Below are 19,701 nucleotides of genomic sequence, written 5' to 3'. Positions count from 1 at the left end.
TATTAAGGAAAAATGATTCTGAAGTGACACTTTTTTATTAACTTTGATCTTAAGACAAAATGTAAGAAGATTTGTTATTCATGAAGGAATTCTGATGTTTTCTTTAGTTGTTTTTTAACTTTCTTCTTTAGTTTTTAATATTTCAACAAATGAGATTCTTGAAAACAAAGTTCTTAGATTTCTTTAAGACAGGGGTCTCAAACTGGCGGCCCGCGGGCCAATTGTGGCCCTCATGATGATATTTTGTGGCCCCCACCTTGATATGAAAATGTGAGTTTTATATGAATGGTGCTTTACTGTGTTGTGTGTGGAAGGTCCCTTTAATTACTGTTTTTTGGTAATTTTGTGTCTTTTTAAAAATAATTTTGTCTTTTTTTATTTGTAATTTTGTGTTATTTTTTGGTCATATTGTTTCTTTTTTAAGTAATTTAGTTTTTTTCTGTCATTTTGTGTCTTTTTTTTAAATAATTTTGTGTCTGTTTTGGTAATTCTGTGTATTTTTTTTGTCATTTTGTGTCTTTGTTGATCATTTTGTGTCCTTTTTTTCACACTGTCTTTTTTGCGATTTTGTGGGGTTTTTCTGTCATTTTGTGTCATTTTTTTGTAATTTTGTCTTTTTTTGGTCCTTTTGATGCTGCCTCCAGCGGCCCCCAGGTAATTAGAGTTTGAGACCCCTGCTTTAAGAGAAACTGTCATCAGTCTGAAAACAGCTGCAGAGGAAAGAGAAGTCTTGATTTATTTACTTGAACTAATGTGTTTGACATTTATTTCATTTCTTTAATATTTAGTTTAGACAGTTTAGTTTTAGTTGGTCAGAGTAGTTTTATTGTGAATGTTTCTCATAAATATTAGTGTCAGTTGATATATAATGTAAATGTCTTCCAGTCTGTGTGACTGAAGGTTTATTACTACATTAAACTAGAATGTTCTCTCAGTAAATCAGAGGCAGCTGTTTGTGTTTGATACTATTTAATTAATCGCTATCAACATATTATTTAAGTAGCCAATTAACTGAAACCAGCCAGTGATCTGAAGTTAAAAATCTAAAAACGTCCTCAGTGAGAAAACTAAGAAGTTCCTCAGACAAACCACGATTCTTCAGAAAGAATAAAATGGTGAATAACATTTAAAACGTTCTTAGGAACATCTTTTTGTTTAATAAATAGTCTTAAGTGGCAACCCTTTCTTGATTTAATGTCTAAAAACTGAATTAGTGATGTTCTGTTGCTGTGCCGTTTATTTTATACCTATGTTTTGTTTGTCTCATCTCATTTTCTGTTATGAAAACAATAAAAATAAATACACAAAAAAAATTATTGTCTTAAGTTTTATCTTATCCGGCTCCTGGTTCCTGTTATGAAACATCATGAATGATCTCCAACATGTGAGTGTAAATATTCAGACAACAGAATAAATAAACAAAATAATAAATAAATAAATGAATCAACAGAAGAAATAAATAAAGAGTCTCTTACTTTGAAATAAAACTCTTCGTTCCACTTTGGGTCCAGTGTCTTCATGAGACATGTGACAGGAAGAAAGAACAACATGAGAACATGAGAACATGAGGACATGAGAACATGAGGACATGAGAACATGAGGACATGAGGACATGAGGACATGAGAACATGAGGACATGAGAACATGAGGACATGAGGACATGAGAACATGAGGACATGAGGACATGAGGACATGAGAACATGAGAACATGAGGACATGAGGACATGAGAACATGAGGACATGAGGACATGAGGACATGAGGACATGAGAACATGAGGACATGAGAACATGAGAACATGAGGACATGAGGACATGAGAACATGAGGACATGAGGACATGAGAACATGAGGACATGAGGACATGAGGACATGAGGACATGAGAACATGAGAACATGAGGACATGAGAACATGAGGACATGAGGACATGAGGACATGAGAACATGAGGACATGAGAACATGAGAACATGAGGACATGAGGACATGAGAACATGAGAACATGAGGACATGAGGACATGAGAACATGAGGACATGAGAACATGAGGACATGAGAACATGAGGACATGAGGACATGAGAACATGAGGACATGAGGACATGAGGACATGAGAACATGAGAACATGAGGACATGAGGACATGAGAACATGAGGACATGAGGACATGAGGACATGAGAACATGAGGACATGAGGACATGAGAACATGAGAACATGAGGACATGAGGACATGAGAACATGAGGACATGAGGACATGAGGACATGAGAACATGAGGACATGAGGACATGAGGACATGAGAACATGAGGACATGAGGACATGAGAACATGAGGACATGAGGACATGAGGACATGAGAACATGAGAACATGAGAACATGAGGACATGAGAACATGAGGACATGAGGACATGAGGACATGAGAACATGAGGACATGAGAACATGAGAACATGAGGACATGAGGACATGAGAACATGAGAACATGAGGACATGAGGACATGAGGACAAGAGAACATGAGGACATGAGGACATGAGGACATGAGAACATGAGAACATGAGGACATGAGAACATGAGGACATGAGGACATGAGGACATGAGGACATGAGAACATGAGAACATGAGGACATGAGAACATGAGAACATGAGGACATGAGGACATGAGGACATGAGGACATGAGAACATGAGAACATGAGAACATGAGGACATGAGAACATGAGGACATGAGGACATGAGGACATGAGAACATGAGGACATGAGAACATGAGAACATGAGAACATGAGGACATGAGGACATGAGAACATGAGAACATGAGGACATGAGGACATGAGAACATGAGGACATGAGGACATGAGGACATGAGAACATGAGGACATGAGGACATGAGAACATGAGAACATGAGGACATGAGGACATGAGAACATGAGAACATGAGGACATGAGGACATGAGAACATGAGGACATGAGGACATGAGGACAAGAGAACATGAGAACATGAGAACATGAGGACATGAGGACATGAGGACAAGAGAACATGAGAACATGAGGACATGAGGACAAGAGAACATGAGAACATGAGGACATGAGGACATGAGGACATGAGGACATGAGAACATGAGGACATGAGGACATGAGGACATGAGGACATGAGAACATGAGAACATGAGGACATGAGGACATGAGGACATGAGAACATGAGAACATGAGGACATGAGGACATGAGAACATGAGGACATGAGGACATGAGGACATGAGGACATGAGGACATGAGAACATGAGAACATGAGGACATGAGGACATGAGAACATGAGGACATGAGGACATGAGGACATGAGGACATGAGAACATGAGAACATGAGAACATGAGGACATGAGAACATGAGGACATGAGGACATGAGGACATGAGAACATGAGGACATGAGAACATGAGAACATGAGGACATGAGGACATGAGAACATGAGAACATGAGGACATGAGGACATGAGAACATGAGGACATGAGGACATGAGGACATGAGGACATGAGAACATGAGGACATGAGGACATGAGAACATGAGAACATGAGGACATGAGGACATGAGAACATGAGAACATGAGGACATGAGGACATGAGAACATGAGGACATGAGGACATGAGGACAAGAGAACATGAGAACATGAGAACATGAGGACATGAGGACATGAGGACAAGAGAACATGAGAACATGAGGACATGAGGACAAGAGAACATGAGAACATGAGAACATGAGGACATGAGGACATGAGAACATGAGAACATGAGGACATGAGGACATGAGAACATGAGGACATGAGGACATGAGGACATGAGAACATGAGAACATGAGGACATGAGGACATGAGAACATGAGGACATGAGGACATGAGAACATGAGGACATGAGGACATGAGGACAAGAGAACATGAGAACATGAGAACATGAGGACATGAGGACATGAGGACATGAGGACATGAGAACCAGGTGGAACCAGTGAGAACCAAGTGGAACCAGTGGAACCAGTGGAACCAGGTGGAACCAGGTGGAACCAGTGGAACCAGGTGGAACCAGTGGAACCAGTGGAACCAGTGAGAACCAGTGAGTACCTTCTTGATGGTTTTGGTCTGCAGGCTGGTGATCTCTCCGTTGACGGGGTCGTAGAGGGACAGCCTGGTGTACGGGTCGCTGCAACACAAACACAAATATAAATATATATAATATAATATAAAGAGTCTTCACACGACACAGGGACGCTTTATTTTTTAAATGTATTATTACTATTTTTTATTTTTTTATGTGTTGTTTGTTTGTTCATTGTTGTCTCATTGTGACTACATATGTGTACTTATGTGTGTGTAAGATAATAACAAGTTATGTATGTTAATAATGGTAATAATAAGTTTATATAATGAGTTATTCAGACATATATATAACTATTATTGTTGTTATATAACTGAATATAGTAAATTAACACAGGGAGAAGGATTTAATAAGCTTTGACTCCTTTTGAACACAAATATGTTGTTGTTTCATTTTGTGTTGTTGTCTTGTATTTATTGTTGTTCCTTTGTTTTTAATTATTCATCTTTTATTTTGTGTTCAAATAAATTCTCAATCAATCAATCAATCAATCAATCAATCAATCAATCAATCAATCAATCAATCAATCAATCAATCAATCAATCAATCAATCAATCAATTCAGATCCAGGTCTGCTGTGGACATCCATCTTATGGCTGGGCCATATATACATATAAAAGATATATTGATATATTATTAAATGTGATATGGAATTAGACCATATCTCATATATCGATATAGTTCCTTTAGTTTTCAGTCTTTCTATATAAATGCTGCCCTTACTAGGGTTTCTCATATTTAGTTCTTCTGTAATGTTTCTTATATTATTATTATCTTTTCTCATATAAATATAAATATTTCTGTCCATATGATGCTCTAACATGTATCAAAAGACAATAATTGACACATTTTGAGCATTTTTTAGGCATTTTAAAATTGGACCCTTTTTGACTAAAATAACATACTATATATAGTAGAGCTGGACGTCCATAATGTGGTGATTTGTTGCTATCTTTTGACAAACAGTTCCTGACCCGTGAGTCCTGGGATTGGAACCAGCAACCTCCTTGGTAACAGGATGATGATCACCTCCAGGCCACAGATTCACACATTAATTAGGGATGCACCATGTTGGATTTTTTGCCGATATCCGATATGCTGATTTTATGCAACTAATTTAGCCGATCACCGGTATTTATTTATTCCCTCACAACTAACTTCTGTAGTGGATCAGCTCTCAGTATTATGGAGCATTAACTCTGATCACGTGTTATGTTATATTCATTCTTTGTGCAAAATAATAAAAATACTTGATGCTTAAAGCTGCATACTTATTTTTGACAATTACTTTCAAATAAAATACAAAAAGATTCATCCTACTTAAAACGTGGATGATGCTCTCCCTGAGATAATCAATAACAATAATCAATAACAATCAGATCACAGCAGACATAATAAATAAACATGTTCTTCAGATCAACAGAGAGCTGAGTGACAGACTGAGGTCGTCATTTAATCCAGTAAACAGCACCACATTATTTAATCAGGTTATTATAACGCCGTGTTAATATTTAAGCCAATATCGGCCGATACTGATAACGTGCTGATAATATCGTGCATCCTTAGATATAATACAAATATAATACACATATAATTGTATTTTTCAGCACCATTGGCCTATTTTACTTCATAGGCTATTTTTATTTAAGATATTTTTTATTTAAATGTCACTTTATGGATCTTTGATTTAAAAAGGTTCTCCTGTTGTTATTCAGTATTTATGTTCATTAAATAAACCAATAAAACTGCTGGTGACGTGTCAGATTGACTGCTGATAAAAATATCAGGATAGATATCGTATATCAATATTCCAGCCTTAATAAATGACTATTGGTCCATATCGCCCAGCCCTAGTTACATACCACCACTCATAATAACCAGTATATATATATATTGTATATTGTATATATCAGATATGAGTTCTGGTCCATATCTCCCAGCTCTACTCCATCTATAGAGATTAAAATCTGTATTTGCTGCTCCTGTGGTTTGTGAGTCTCTAGTTGGTTTAACAGCATCATGTGACCAGAAACCAGATGAACATTGAGATGAAATAAAACATTAACGGGCTCTAATTGTTATTTTATGATGCTTTGCGGCTCTGTGACGTCATTAAACCAGATCCATCAATCTCTTTATCCATCAAACGATCTTTCTGCCTGTTGGAGCTGCAGCAGCGTTCAGTCATTAGTCATATAATATTTAATGTTCCATTAGTGATATAATATTTAATGTTCCATTAGAGATATAATATTTAATGTTCCATTAGAGATCCTTTGTTATGATGTTTATCATTAAAGATATTAAGTTTCATAACTTCTTCAGTAGATCTCATTGTCAGATTGATTTGAAATGTTTATGGAGAATTAAACGTCTGATGATTCTACAGAAACCTGAACAAGGTGTTTTAGTCTTTGTTTATGAGTAAACAAGTCAACATGGTGAAACAAACAATTAACTGAGGCCTCATTTACATGTTTAGGACGCTTACAGGTAAAAACCACTAAATATTTTATGTGAAGTGCCTTTCGTTTAGACAGTGACGGCGTTTTTTGGGGCTTAAAAACTCTTTTTTTGTCATAATTTGTGTCTTTTATGTCATAATTAGTGTCCTTTTTGTCATAATTTGTGTATTATTTGTCATAATTTTGTGTCCTTTTTGTTATAATTTGTGTCTTTTTTGTCATAATTTGTATCTTTTTTGTTATAATTTTGTGTCTTTTTGTCACATACATGCTCCAGTAGAGGGAAATAAACAAACGTTCGTCTAAACGAGGAATAAAAAGTGAAGCCGAGACGCCACTTTAGTCTCCTGTTCAGACCGTCGTCATGGAAACGAGCCCGGCTGAATCAGCATCATTACTCATGATGATGATCCTCTTTGAGGAAGTGCCAGAGTTGCAAAAGTCGGAGCTGTTTACAGAAAATACTGAAAACTGAATTCTCTAAATTCTCTCTTTCATTTTATTTTCTTAAACAAATGCCTGTTATGAAATCTGCAAAAATAAATAAATATCCTGAGCTTTTACAGCTCCACTTCTCCCACGTTAAACAAAGTGTAGATGAGAATAAATTAACTTAAAACAAAGAACTAGAACATAGAACGCAAGGTCTGATTTAATCTTTTTTACTAAAAATATTGCAGACATTCTTGCTGTGATTGTGAAGATAATATGAGAGAGATTCATGTTCTGTGACAGATGACGGACGTCTGTGTGCTGATTAACTTCCTGTCACTTCAACAATAGTGAGAGGAGGAATTCACTGAAGATAAGCAAGAAAACCAACAGGAAACCAGACACGAGTCACTAGAAACAGACAGGAAGACGACCACATCCACTGAAACACACACTGGATGATTCTTTCATGTGTTTCACTAAATCATCTGAAATAAATCTATAGTTCAGATAATAACATTTACAGATTAGTTGCTTTTCTCTTTATTGTAATATAGTAAATTAAATATATCTGGCTCTGGGCTGATGGAGGAATCTTTAAGACGTTATCTTGGTGACACATATTTTCACTATTTCCTGACATGGTATGGAGTATGTATCTATTTTGTCATAATTTGTATCTTTTTTGTCATAATTTTGTCATAATTTGTATCTTTTTTGTCATAATTTTGTCTTTTTTGTCATAATTTGTATCTTTTTTGTCATAATTTGTGTCCTTTTTGTCATAATTTGTATCTTTTTTGTCATAATTTAGTCTTTTTTGTCATAATTTGTGTCTTTTTTGTTATAATTTGTGTCTTTTTTGTCATAATTTGTATGTTTTTGTCATAATTTTGCGTCTTTTTAGTCACATACATGCTCCAGTAGAGGGAAATAAACAATCCTGAAATAAATCTCTAGTAATAACATAATAACATTTACAGATTAGTTGCTTTTCTCTTTATTGTAATATAGTAAATTAAATATATCTGGCTCTGGGCTGATGGAGGAATCTTTAACACGGAGTCACATATTTTCATTATTTCCTGACATGGAATGGAGTATGTATCTATTTTGTCATAATTTGTATCTTTTTTGTCATAATTTTGTCATAATTTGTATCTTTTTTGTCATAATTTTGTCTTTTTTGTCATAATTTGTATCTTTTTTGTCATAATTTGTGTCCTTTTTGTCATAATTTGTATCTTTTTTGTCATAATTTAGTCTTTTTTGTCATAATTTGTGTCTTTTTTGTTATAATTTGTGTCTTTTTTGTCATAATTTGTATGTTTTTGTCATAATTTTGCGTCTTTTTAGTCACATACATGCTCCAGTAGAGGGAAATAAACAATCCTGAAATAAATCTCTAGTAATAACATAATAACATTTACAGATTAGTTGCTTTTCTCTTTATTGTAATATAGTAAATTAAATATATCTGGCTCTGGGCTGATGGAGGAATCTTTAACACGGAGTCACATATTTTCATTATTTCCTGACATGGAATGGAGTATGTATCTATTTTGTCATAATTTGTATCTTTTTTGTCATAATTTTGTCATAATTTGTATCTTTTTTGTCATAATTTTGTCTTTTTTGTCATAATTTGTATCTTTTTTGTCATAATTTGTGTCCTTTTTGTCATAATTTGTATCTTTTTTGTCATAATTTAGTCTTTTTTGTCATAATTTGTGTCTTTTTTGTTATAATTTGTGTCTTTTTTGTCATAATTTGTATGTTTTTGTCATAATTTTGCGTCTTTTTAGTCACATACATGCTCCAGTAGAGGGAAATAAACAATCCTGAAATAAATCTCTAGTAATAACATAATAACATTTACAGATTAGTTGCTTTTCTCTTTATTGTAATATAGTAAATTAAATATATCTGGCTCTGGGCTGATGGAGGAATCTTTAACACGGAGTCACATATTTTCATTATTTCCTGACATGGAATGGAGTATGTATCTATTTTGTCATAATTTGTATCTTTTTTGTCATAATTTTGTCATAATTTGTATCTTTTTTGTCATAATTTTGTCTTTTTTGTCATAATTTGTATCTTTTTTGTCATAATTTGTGTCCTTTTTGTCATAATTTGTATCTTTTTTGTCATAATTTAGTCTTTTTTGTCATAATTTGTGTCTTTTTTGTTATAATTTGTGTCTTTTTTGTCATAATTTGTATGTTTTTGTCATAATTTTGCGTCTTTTTAGTCACATACATGCTCCAGTAGAGGGAAATAAACAATCCTGAAATAAATCTCTAGTAATAACATAATAACATTTACAGATTAGTTGCTTTTCTCTTTATTGTAATATAGTAAATTAAATATATCTGGCTCTGGGCTGATGGAGGAATCTTTAACACGGAGTCACATATTTTCATTATTTCCTGACATGGAATGGAGTATGTATCTATTTTGTCATAATTTGTATCTTTTTTGTCATAATTTTGTCATAATTTGTATCTTTTTTGTCATAATTTTGTCTTTTTTGTCATAATTTGTATCTTTTTTGTCATAATTTGTGTCCTTTTTGTCATAATTTGTATCTTTTTTGTCATAATTTAGTCTTTTTTGTCATAATTTGTGTCTTTTTTGTTATAATTTGTGTCTTTTTTGTCATAATTTGTATGTTTTTGTCATAATTTTGCGTCTTTTTAGTCACATACATGCTCCAGTAGAGGGAAATAAACAATCCTGAAATAAATCTCTAGTAATAACATAATAACATTTACAGATTAGTTGCTTTTCTCTTTATTGTAATATAGTAAATTAAATATATCTGTCTCTGGGCTGATGGAGGAATCTTTAAGACGTTATATTTTCACTATTTCCTGACATATTATGGAGTATGTATCTATTTTTATTTTCATTATAAATAGGTACATCGTAAGGTTAAAATAGATGATTTTAGCTTCTAAATTGTGAAGATTTGCTGCTTTTCACGTCATGTGACCGCTGATGTTAAAACATCAACAGCATGTTGTTTAATGTTTAAAATGATAATTAATTATTAATCAAACTGAGGCTGAGCCATTAGGCCAAAATATTTCATTCTGATATACCTAATGTCATATCTCAATAACAATATTTATCACAATATAGCATGTTTTCTGGTTATTTAATAAATAAATAATCCACAGGAAATACAGTGACAGTATGAGCCGCTATGGTTGGCTGCAGGTCAAAGGTCAGAACCTTAATAAATAAATAAATAAATATTGCCTTTATGCAGTTTGTTTGCTGATTTTTCATGATAGAAAGGATATAGAAAGTGTTTCCTATCATCCTGATCAGTATTGATCACCTACCTGGCTCCCAGGATATCTTTCTTAGCGAGTCCGATCCCAGCGATGACTTTCACCTTCAGGACTCGGACCGGTTCCTGCAATAACACAAGAAAAAACACGGCTGAGTTCATGAATATGATAATAACATAAAGACAGAGACGGAGACGGAATATCCAAGCAACTTAATATAGAACATAATAAAAACATAAATAACTCAAATGTTAATGAGAAACTGCAATAAAACTATAAAACTGGTGGCTGGTAATATTCTGAACACGTGACTCCATTAGATATAAGAACTAATATCAAAATCACAACAATTTCTGTTAAAGGAGAAATATTTCTCAGAAAGCCGACTGAAATAAAAACAATTTATTATATAGTTTATTGTCAATATACATAAGACAGTTAAACACATGTGGACTAACATCATCAAGGTTATTATAGTTAACGAAAACTAATAAAATAACCAAAACTAGAACAGAAAAAACATTTTCGTTAACTGAAATCTTAAAAAAAACGAGTTTTAAAAAACGATAACTAACTGAAACTGTATTTTGTGGTTCCAAAACTAACTAAAACTAACTAAATTATAGTGAAAATGTCCTTCGTTTTTCGTCTTTGTCAACTTTTTTCAGACATAATCCAGAGTTTCTGTTCTCCATGCTGAGTGTTTCTGCTCTGTGAGTTAAATGACCGTAATGAACCATGTCGGCTGGAAAGAGAAACTTCTCAGCTCTCAGGAAATATTGGGATTTTCCCGATAGTGTAAACCGTTAACCGGCGGTGCAACACTCTGTAAACTTTAGATGTTGTGTTTTCACTGTGTGAAAGTGAAAGTCTGCAGAATACATGTAGGGAAACACTGCAGAATCCTTTCTGCTTGATATGAAATGTATTTATTTATCTGCTGGTTAGTAAACAGGAACACATGGTGAAATATATTCTGACCTCTTTGAATATCTCACCAACACATAGACCATTACAAAACAACTACAACTAATAAAAACTAAACTAAAACTAGCAAACTCACTCTAAAAACGCATTAAAACTAACTGAATCTGAAAACAAAAATTCACAACGAAATTCAAACTGATGAAGAATCCAAAACTATTAGAACCTTGATCATCACACATTAATAAATGTGCTTTCCACTGATTCCCAATGTATATAATTCCCTGGCTGTTTAGTGAGCCCTTCTTTTTCTGAAATAAATATATTTATATGAGAAAAGCATAAGGAACATTACAAAATAACTAAATATGACAAACCCTAGTAAGGGCAGCATTTATATAGAAAGACAGAAAAATCAATTTATGTGATATGGTTTAATTTAGTATCACATTTAAAAATATATCGATATATTGCCCAACCCTAGTTCAAACTAATTAAAACCTTTAATAACACACTTATGCACTAATTTCTGGTGAGAGAATGAACAAGAGGACAGAAATGATTGTAGTGTTTATGATGATGTTAGAGCTCTGTGGTGGTTCTGTCCTCATGAGATCAGATGAATCCTAGTGAACAGATATTCTATATCGTTATTACCGTATGCCCTGACTAAGGCCTTTTTTCTCTTACATATAAATAATGTAGTTTGGTTTGTATGTAGCGGCAAAAATGCCTAAGTCACAGAGATGACTAAGGCAGAAAGTGATTTTGGACTCTAACGTGTTCTGATAGGCTGAGAACAGAAAGATGCAGCAGGTAGGAGAGCAAAGTTAGGCAGGTATCACAATTTAGCCAAAATATGACTTAGGCAATTATGCTATGAGGCTAACGATATAGAGGATAGAATAATAACACCACTAAATCAATAATGAGGTAGTGGATCCTAATGAAACCTGTTACTGATCCATATTATACACACACACACACACACACACACACACACACACACACCCACGCCCCTCTCCAACCAGGATGATGTAACATCCTGACAATACTTGGAACAGCTGCACGTTTCCCATCAGAACCCTCCATAACCCTCCATAACCCTCCATAACCCTCAGCAGACCTCATTAACCCTTTACTGGAGCTGGTGACTCATCCTCACATTTCACAATCAATCACACAACAACTACACAACAACTACACAACAACTAGACATCAACTAGACAACAACTAGCCATCAGCTCCAGGCCCAGACTCTCTGAGCTCCAGATCTCTGAGGATCTGACCTGTTCATGTTTCTGAGACTTCACCAAACACCTGAACCATCTCCAGTCTGAGATCTCTGTGGATTATTTTAAGTGTCACATGAAGAGTTATCTGTTCAGACAGGTGTTAGTGACTCTATGTACCTGATCAGAGACCTCCAGGCTCTAACTGGGTTTCTTCTTGTTCTGCGTTTGTCTGTATGTTGTTTTACATCCTTGTAAATCACTTTGTGGTTTGTTTTCCTGTGAAAAGCTCTTTATAAATAAAACTTAATTACTTCAGATCATCAAATAAAAATGTGATACATAAATAAATTTGACTTGACTAACAGTCACCTGAAGAGACACCTGACTATGTGAGTTACAGCAGATCATTCAGAGTGTGTGTGTGTGTACGGGAAGAGGCGTTCACTGCCCATCAGTCTGTTGTGTTTCCTGACTGTTAAAGTGATCAAACTCTCTGATTTTAAAGCTAAAATATCTCAGAGTTGATCAACTACATCGATCTTTTATCAATAAGTCACATTTTATCTCCTTTTAGCGCCAGTTTAGCCGCTAATGAGCTAGTTATCGTTAATTAGTGTTAGTTAGCTCCCAGTTAGCGTTAACTAGCAGAGTTAGCGGCTAACAGCGAGCTAACGGCTAACTCCCATTAAACAGCCGCTAACGGCTGAAACAGGTCGGATAGAGAGGTTACCTCCTCAGGCTGCAGTCCGCGGAGCTGTGGAGAAGGAGCAGCCATGATACCCGCCCTTCCTCCTCCAGGAGAGCCACAACAACAACAACAAGCAGCAGCAGGAGCAGCAGGAGGAGCAGGAGCAGCAGCAGGAGGAGCAGGAGGAGGAGCAGCAGGAGCAGGAGGAGCAGCAGGGTTCAGCCTGGAGTCAGATTATCTCTCAGAGTTTCTCTCTGTTCTATTATTCTGTTTCTCTGTTTACTGCTGATACTCTCAATACTACTGCTGCTGGAGACACCTCCTCTCACTGGCCAGCCTCCTCCTCCTCCTCCTCCTCCTCCTGTCTCCTCCTCTGTCTCCTCCTTACAACTTAGACTGAACTTTATTGATCCCTTTGGGATGACTCACTCAAGGAAATTGAAGCCTTCCTCCTTCTCTGTTTTCTTCCTCTCCTCCTCCCCCTCCTCCTGTTCCTCCTCCTTCTCTCCTCTTCCTCCTCCTCTCCTCTTCCTCCTCTCTTCCTCCTCCTCCTCCTCCTCCTCTCCTCTTCTTCCTCTCCTCCTCCTGTTCCTCCTCTCTTCCTCCTCCTCCTCCTCCTCTCCTCTTCTTCCTCTCCTCCTCCTGTTCCTCCTCTCTTCCTCCTCTTCCTCCTCCTCTCCTCTTCCTCCTCTCTTCCTCCTCCTCCTCCTCTGTTTCCACCTCCTCCTCCTCCTCTGTTTCCTCCTCCCCCTCCTCTCCTCCTCCTGTTCCTCCTCTCTTCCTCCTCCTCCTCCTCCTCTCCTCTTCCTCCTCCTCTCCTCTTCCTCCTCTCTTCCTCCTCCTCCTCTGTTTCCACCTCCTCCTCCTCTCCTCCTCCTGTTCCTCCTCTCTTCCTCCTCCTCCTCTCCTCCTCCTCCTCCTCTCCTCTTCCACCTCCTACTCCTCTGTTTCCTCCTCTTCCTCCTCCTGTTCCTCCTCTCTTCCTCCTCCTCTCCTCTTCCTCCTCCTGTTCCTCCTCTCTTCCTCCTCCTCCTCTCTTCCTCCTCCTCCTCTGTTTCCACCTCCTCCTCCTCTCCTCGTCCTGTTCCTCCTCTCTTCCTCCTCCTACTCCTCTGTTTCCTCCTCCTGTTCCTCCTCTCTTCCCCCCCTCTCCTCTTCCTCTTCCACCTCCTCCTCCTCTGTTTCCTCCTCCTCCTCTCCTCTTCCTGCTCCTACTCCTCTGTTTCCTCCTCTTCCTCCTCCTGTTCATCCTCTCCTCCCCCCCCTCTCCTCTTCCTCCTCCTCCTCCTCCTCCTCTGTTTCCACCTCCTCCTCCTGTTCCTCCTCTGTTCCTCCTCCTCCTCTCCTCCTCCTCCTCCTCTGTTTCCACCTCCTCCTCCTGTTCCTCCTCTGTTCCTCCTCCTCCTCTCCTCTTCCTCCTCCTCCTCCTCCTCCTCTGTTTCCTCCTCCTCCTGCTCCAGATTAAAGTCAGACCACCACACAGACTCATCATCATTCTGTCACTGAGTTCATGTGAACTGATAGTTGAGAGAACAACAACAACAACAACAACATCAACAACAACAACAACAACAACAGGTGTTTATGGTAAATAAAACATTTTAAAATCTCAGAAAACATGTTAATATCAGTGGTGGGAGAAGTATTCAGATCCTTTACTGCAGTAAAAGTACTAATACACACTGCAGATACTCCACTACAGTAAAGAACAAAAGAATCAAAGCATCAAAGTTTAATAAAAGTCATTTTTCTGCAGAACGCCCGACTCGTTGTTGGAAATATTCCACATACAACAAACTAGAACATCATAGGAAAGTTTATTTATGTCAGTAATGAATAATAATAATCAGTAAAAGTGGAAATAACACATTATATATAAATATATAAAAAATAATATCATATAAAATGGAAACAATAGTTTTTTTTCTGGACTCAATATATTGTTATTTACATGTGTGACTTTTTTGTGCTTTTTGTGTTTAAAGTAAAGCTGCAAATGATTGACAGGCAGCATGAATTACTGGAAAAAGGAAAAAGAAATCCAAGCTGCCATTCCAGCTGTTTATATGTTATTTTAATAATAAATAATATCATATGTAATGATTATCTCAGTGTAATGTTTTGTTAACAGTCTGAAAGTCTATTTTATTTGTTTTGGTTGTAGTTTATTTATTTATTTATGTTTTATTTATCTAGATTTATTTTAATATTTCTTTTCCACATTTCAATTCCAATGTTTAATATTCTCCAGATTTAATTTATTTTAATATATATATATATATATATATATATATTAAATGGTTATTAAACTAAAACAACGTCGATATAACGATACTATCGTTTATCAGGATAGTTTCTGGGAAAATATATCGTCCTAATAATGTGTTATTGTGACAGATCTAATAATAACACACAGAATGAAACATTTCATGTCTTCGTTTATTTAATTTGCTCTAATTATAATGATTATGGCTTACATTTAATGAAGACATAAAGTTCAGCTGTTAAACTCTCTGGTTGAAACCAAACATGATGAATTAATGTAAATGTCAAATATAAACAGATTGTCTTTGCAGTAAAACGTCGTCAGCTGAAGAAGCTTCAAGTTCTCTAGAAATAAAGAGTTGCTTCCTTTCATCTCCACTTCCAACTCAAAGAGAGCAATTTGCACATTATATTAATAATGGATTCTCTGAGTGCAATGGATAAATGGCTATAATTATGTAAACCCATTATTCTTCTTTTATACAAGAATCGGACTTTGAAAGTGCACAAACCCGACATTCATTCATTCATTCATTCACGGTGTTTAGTTTGATTCTTAGGTTTCTTTTATAAATGATTTCCCTTTTTTATCTCCAAGTGGTGAAGAGTTCATCTTTCACTGCTTGTTTTTATAAATATATCTGTAGATTTAACACTTAACACACGTTATGGATGTAAATTAACATTATATTTAGCAAAATGTGGCTTGAAGAAAAGAAGTTATTGATATCATATTTAAGTTTGAATAACATTTCAAAGCTTGAAAACAAATAAAAATAGATAGAGGATTTTTTTTTACAGTTTAGACTTTTATGGTTCTGGTTCAGTATAAACAGACTCTTTGTATTTTAAAGTGAACCATCACTTCGGCATTAATAACTGTATTATTAGCTGAATATTTGATGTTATTGTTAGTATTCTATTATATCCTCCTTGTCAACTCCAGAGACGAGAATAATATATTAACCCTCTGAACTCCACGTCTTCTTCTCCTCACAAGCTAATGTAGTAACAGAAATGATCAGATTTATTAACGGTCCTTGTTGAAATCATCTGACAAACTATGAGAAAAACAAAAAAAAACAAATATACACTTTAAATGAACGTTTCATTAAAATGACTTCATGTCTTATTCACATTTTGACACAACAACAAAAAAAAGAAGTTTGCAGTAATGAGAACCTGTAAAAATGTAAAAAAAAAAAAACATAACTGGTCAGGGAGCTGGGGTTAGTGGTCAGGGAGCTGGGGTTAGTGGTCAGGGAGCCGAGGTTAGTGGTCAGGGAGCTGGGGTTAGTGGTCAGAGAGCCGAGGTTAGTGGTCAGGGAGCCGAGGTTAGTGGTCAGGGAGCTGGGGTTAGTGGTCAGGGAGCTGGGGTTAGTGGTCAGGGAGCTGGGGTTAGTGGTCAGGGAGCTGGGTTAGTGGTCAGGGAGCTGGGGTTAGCGGTCAGGGAGCCAGGTTAGTGATCAGGGAGCTGGGGTTAATGGTCAGGGAGCTGGGGTTAGTGGTCAGGGAGCCAAGGTTAGTGGTCAGGGAGCCAGGTTAGTGGTCAGGGAGCTGGGTTAATGGTCAGGGAGCTGGGGTTAGTGGTCAGGGAGCCGGGGTTAGTGGTCAGGGAGCTGGGGTTAGTGGTCAGGGAGCTGGGGTTAGTGGTCAGGGAGCTGGGGTTAGTGGTCAGGGAGCCGAGGTTAGTGGTCAGGGAGCTGGGGTTAGTGGTCAGGGAGCTGGGGTTAGTGGTCAGGGAGCTGGGGTTAGTGGTCAGGGAGCCGAGGTTAGTGGTCAGGGAGCTGGGGTTAGCGGTCAGGGAGCAAGGTTAGTGATCAGGGAGCCAGGTTAGTGATCAAGGAGCTGGGGTTAGTGGTCAGGGAGCCAGGTTAGTGATCAAGGAGCTGGGGTTAGTGGTCAGGGAGCCGAGGTTAGTGATCAAGGAGCTCGGGTTAGTGGTCAGGGAGCCAGGTTAGTGATCAAGGAGCTGGGGTTAGTGGTCAGGGAGCCGAGGTTAGTGATCAAGGAGCTCGGGTTAGTGGTCAGGGAGCTGGGGTTAGTGGTCAGGGAGCCGAGGTTAGTGATCAAGGAGCTCGGGTTAGTGGTCAGGGAGCTGGGGTTAGTGGTCAGGGAGCCGGGGTTAGTGGTCAGGGAGCTGGGGTTAGTGGTCAGGGAGCTGGGGTTAGTGGTCAGGGAGCCGGGGTTAGTGGTCAGGGAGCTGGGGTTAGTGGTCAGAGAGTTGGGTTAATGGTCAGGGAGCTGGGGTTAGTGGTCAGGGAGCTGGGGTTAGTGGTCAGGGAGCTGGGGTTAGTGGTCAGGGAGCCGCGGTTACTGGTCAGTGAGCTGGGGTTAGTGGTCAGAGAGCCGGGTTAATGGTCAGAGAGCCGGGTTAATGGTCAGGGAGCTGGGGTTAGTGGTCAGGGAGCTGGGGTTAGTGGTCAGGGAGCTGGGGTTAGTGGTCAGGGAGCCGCGGTTACTGGTCAGTGAGCTGGGGTTAGTGGTCAGAGAGCCGGGTTAATGGTCAGAGAGCCGGGTTAATGGTCAGGGAGCCAGGTTAGTGGTCAGGGAGCTGGGGTTAGTGGTCAGGGAGCCGAGGTTAGTGGTCAGGGAGCCGCGGTTAGTGGTCAGAGAGCCGAGGTTAGTAGTAAGAGAGCCGGGTTAATGGTCAGGGAGCTGGGGTTAGTGGTCAGAGAGCCAGGTTAGTGGTCAGGGAGCTGGGGTTAGTGGTCAGGGAGCCGAGGTTAGTGGTCAGGGAGCCGCGGTTAGTGGTCAGGGAGCCGAGGTTAGTAGTAAGAGAGCCGGGTTAATGGTCAGGGAGCTGGGGTTAGTGGTCAGAGAGCCGGGTTAATGGTCAGGGAGCTGGGGTTAGTGGTCAGAGAGCCGGGTTAATGGTCAGGGAGCTGGGGTTAGTGGTCAGGGAGCTGGGGTTAGTGGTCATGTTGGCCCCTGTGTGGCCCCTGTGTGGCCCCTGTGTGGCCCTGCTGCTGCTGTGTGAATGCGTGAGTGACTGAGCTGCTGGTTTCCACAACACTGGGAGTGTTTCTCCTCTCTGTGTTTTGGCAACAGAATAAAAGTCGCTGGCTCTGAAAGAGGAAGAGCAGATGGGACAGAGTTCATCTCCCTGGTAGCTGGGGCCCTCTCTGGTAGCTGGGGCCCTCTCAGACCTGGTGGGGCCCTCTCTGGTAGCTGGGGCCCTCTCAGACCTGGTGGGGCCCTCTCTGGTAGCTGGGGCCCTCCCTGGTAGCTGGGGCCCTCTCAGCTGGTGGGAGGTCCCGGCCTGAGGAGGTTACCCAGCGTGTTTCTGAACCCATCAGCAGGACCAGCGGGGCCCTCCGGCTCCGGCTGCTGGGCCAGAAACTCCCTCTGGACCTGAGGAAGGTCTTGCCGAGGCCTTCAGGCGTCCTGACAGAAAGTGTCCCGTGCTGCTGAGTAGAAAGTTCTGCTGGTGTTGAGAGACTCTGCAGGCGTTCTGACTGGAGGCCGACAGGTACAAAGTGCAAAGTGCTCGTGTTATCAGCTGCAGTATTGCTGCTTTCAGGTACTGGAACAGCGTCGGAGCTGGAAGAGGAGCTTCATAGAGATTATATATTATATATATTAGTTCTGATGTTTCCTCCAGACCAGGAAGCCTTCAGACTGACAGCTCTCACCCTGTGCCACAAATCTCCACTAACACTAAACATCCGATCTATTATTATATAATATCTAATTATCTATTTTTTGAAGGTTTTTAATAACCTGATTTATACAACATTTTATTCCTAATATGGATGTTTTCATGGCTGTTGACAGTATTTTGTGACTTCTAGAGAGTCAAACTGAGATCAGTCCTTCTAGAAGTCTCTGACTAACATGGAAACATGATACAAGAGCTCTGAACCTGATTTTATACAAATATTAAGATTTGTTCTGGAAATGAATGCAAATGAGAACATTAATAAGGTAACGCCTTATTTTCATATTTAAACATAACATTTAAGTCAGTAATGGACTGGCAGGTTCAATGTTGATTCTTTTAGTTTTATTACCTGAAGCTGAAATGAATCTGAGCTTTAGTCCTGAGATCTGGTTTATAAATGATGTTTAACCCTGTGGAGTCTCTAAAGCTCCAAATAATCCAGACTTGTTGCCTCCATCAGAGTATAAAACAAAGCAGCGTGGAGCCCTACTGTACATTTACCTCTAAAGTTCTGGCTGTAAACTCCATGAGGCCAGTTTCAGTTTGATGATGATATACCAAGTAAAACTGGAGACAAGCTCAAATAGATTTAGTATCAAATGA

The 19,701-nt window shown here is 38.5% G+C and overlaps 1 protein-coding gene across 1 annotated transcript in view; it reads right to left on the bottom strand.

The window, feature by feature from the left end:
- Positions 1-13,521, bottom strand: part of nedd4a (NEDD4 E3 ubiquitin protein ligase a) — a 54,193-nt gene extending 40,672 nt beyond the window's left edge. Inside the window, exons 1-4 of the mRNA XM_059356045.1 lie at positions 13,212-13,521; positions 10,374-10,447; positions 4,090-4,168; positions 1,476-1,514 (exon numbers count right to left, since the gene is read on the bottom strand). Coding sequence (XP_059212028.1) covers positions 1,476-1,514; positions 4,090-4,168; positions 10,374-10,447; positions 13,212-13,256 — 237 coding nt within the window. The 5' untranslated portion in view covers positions 13,257-13,521. The remainder of the gene's footprint in view (positions 1-1,475; positions 1,515-4,089; positions 4,169-10,373; positions 10,448-13,211) is intronic.
- Between the last annotated feature and the right edge of the window lie 6,180 nt (positions 13,522-19,701).

The sequence above is a fragment of the Centropristis striata genome, chromosome 2 (assembly GCF_030273125.1).
Source record: "Centropristis striata isolate RG_2023a ecotype Rhode Island chromosome 2, C.striata_1.0, whole genome shotgun sequence".
NCBI classification, from domain to species: Eukaryota; Metazoa; Chordata; class Actinopteri; order Perciformes; family Serranidae; genus Centropristis; species Centropristis striata.
This window is presented reverse-complemented; position numbering and strand designations above follow the sequence as displayed.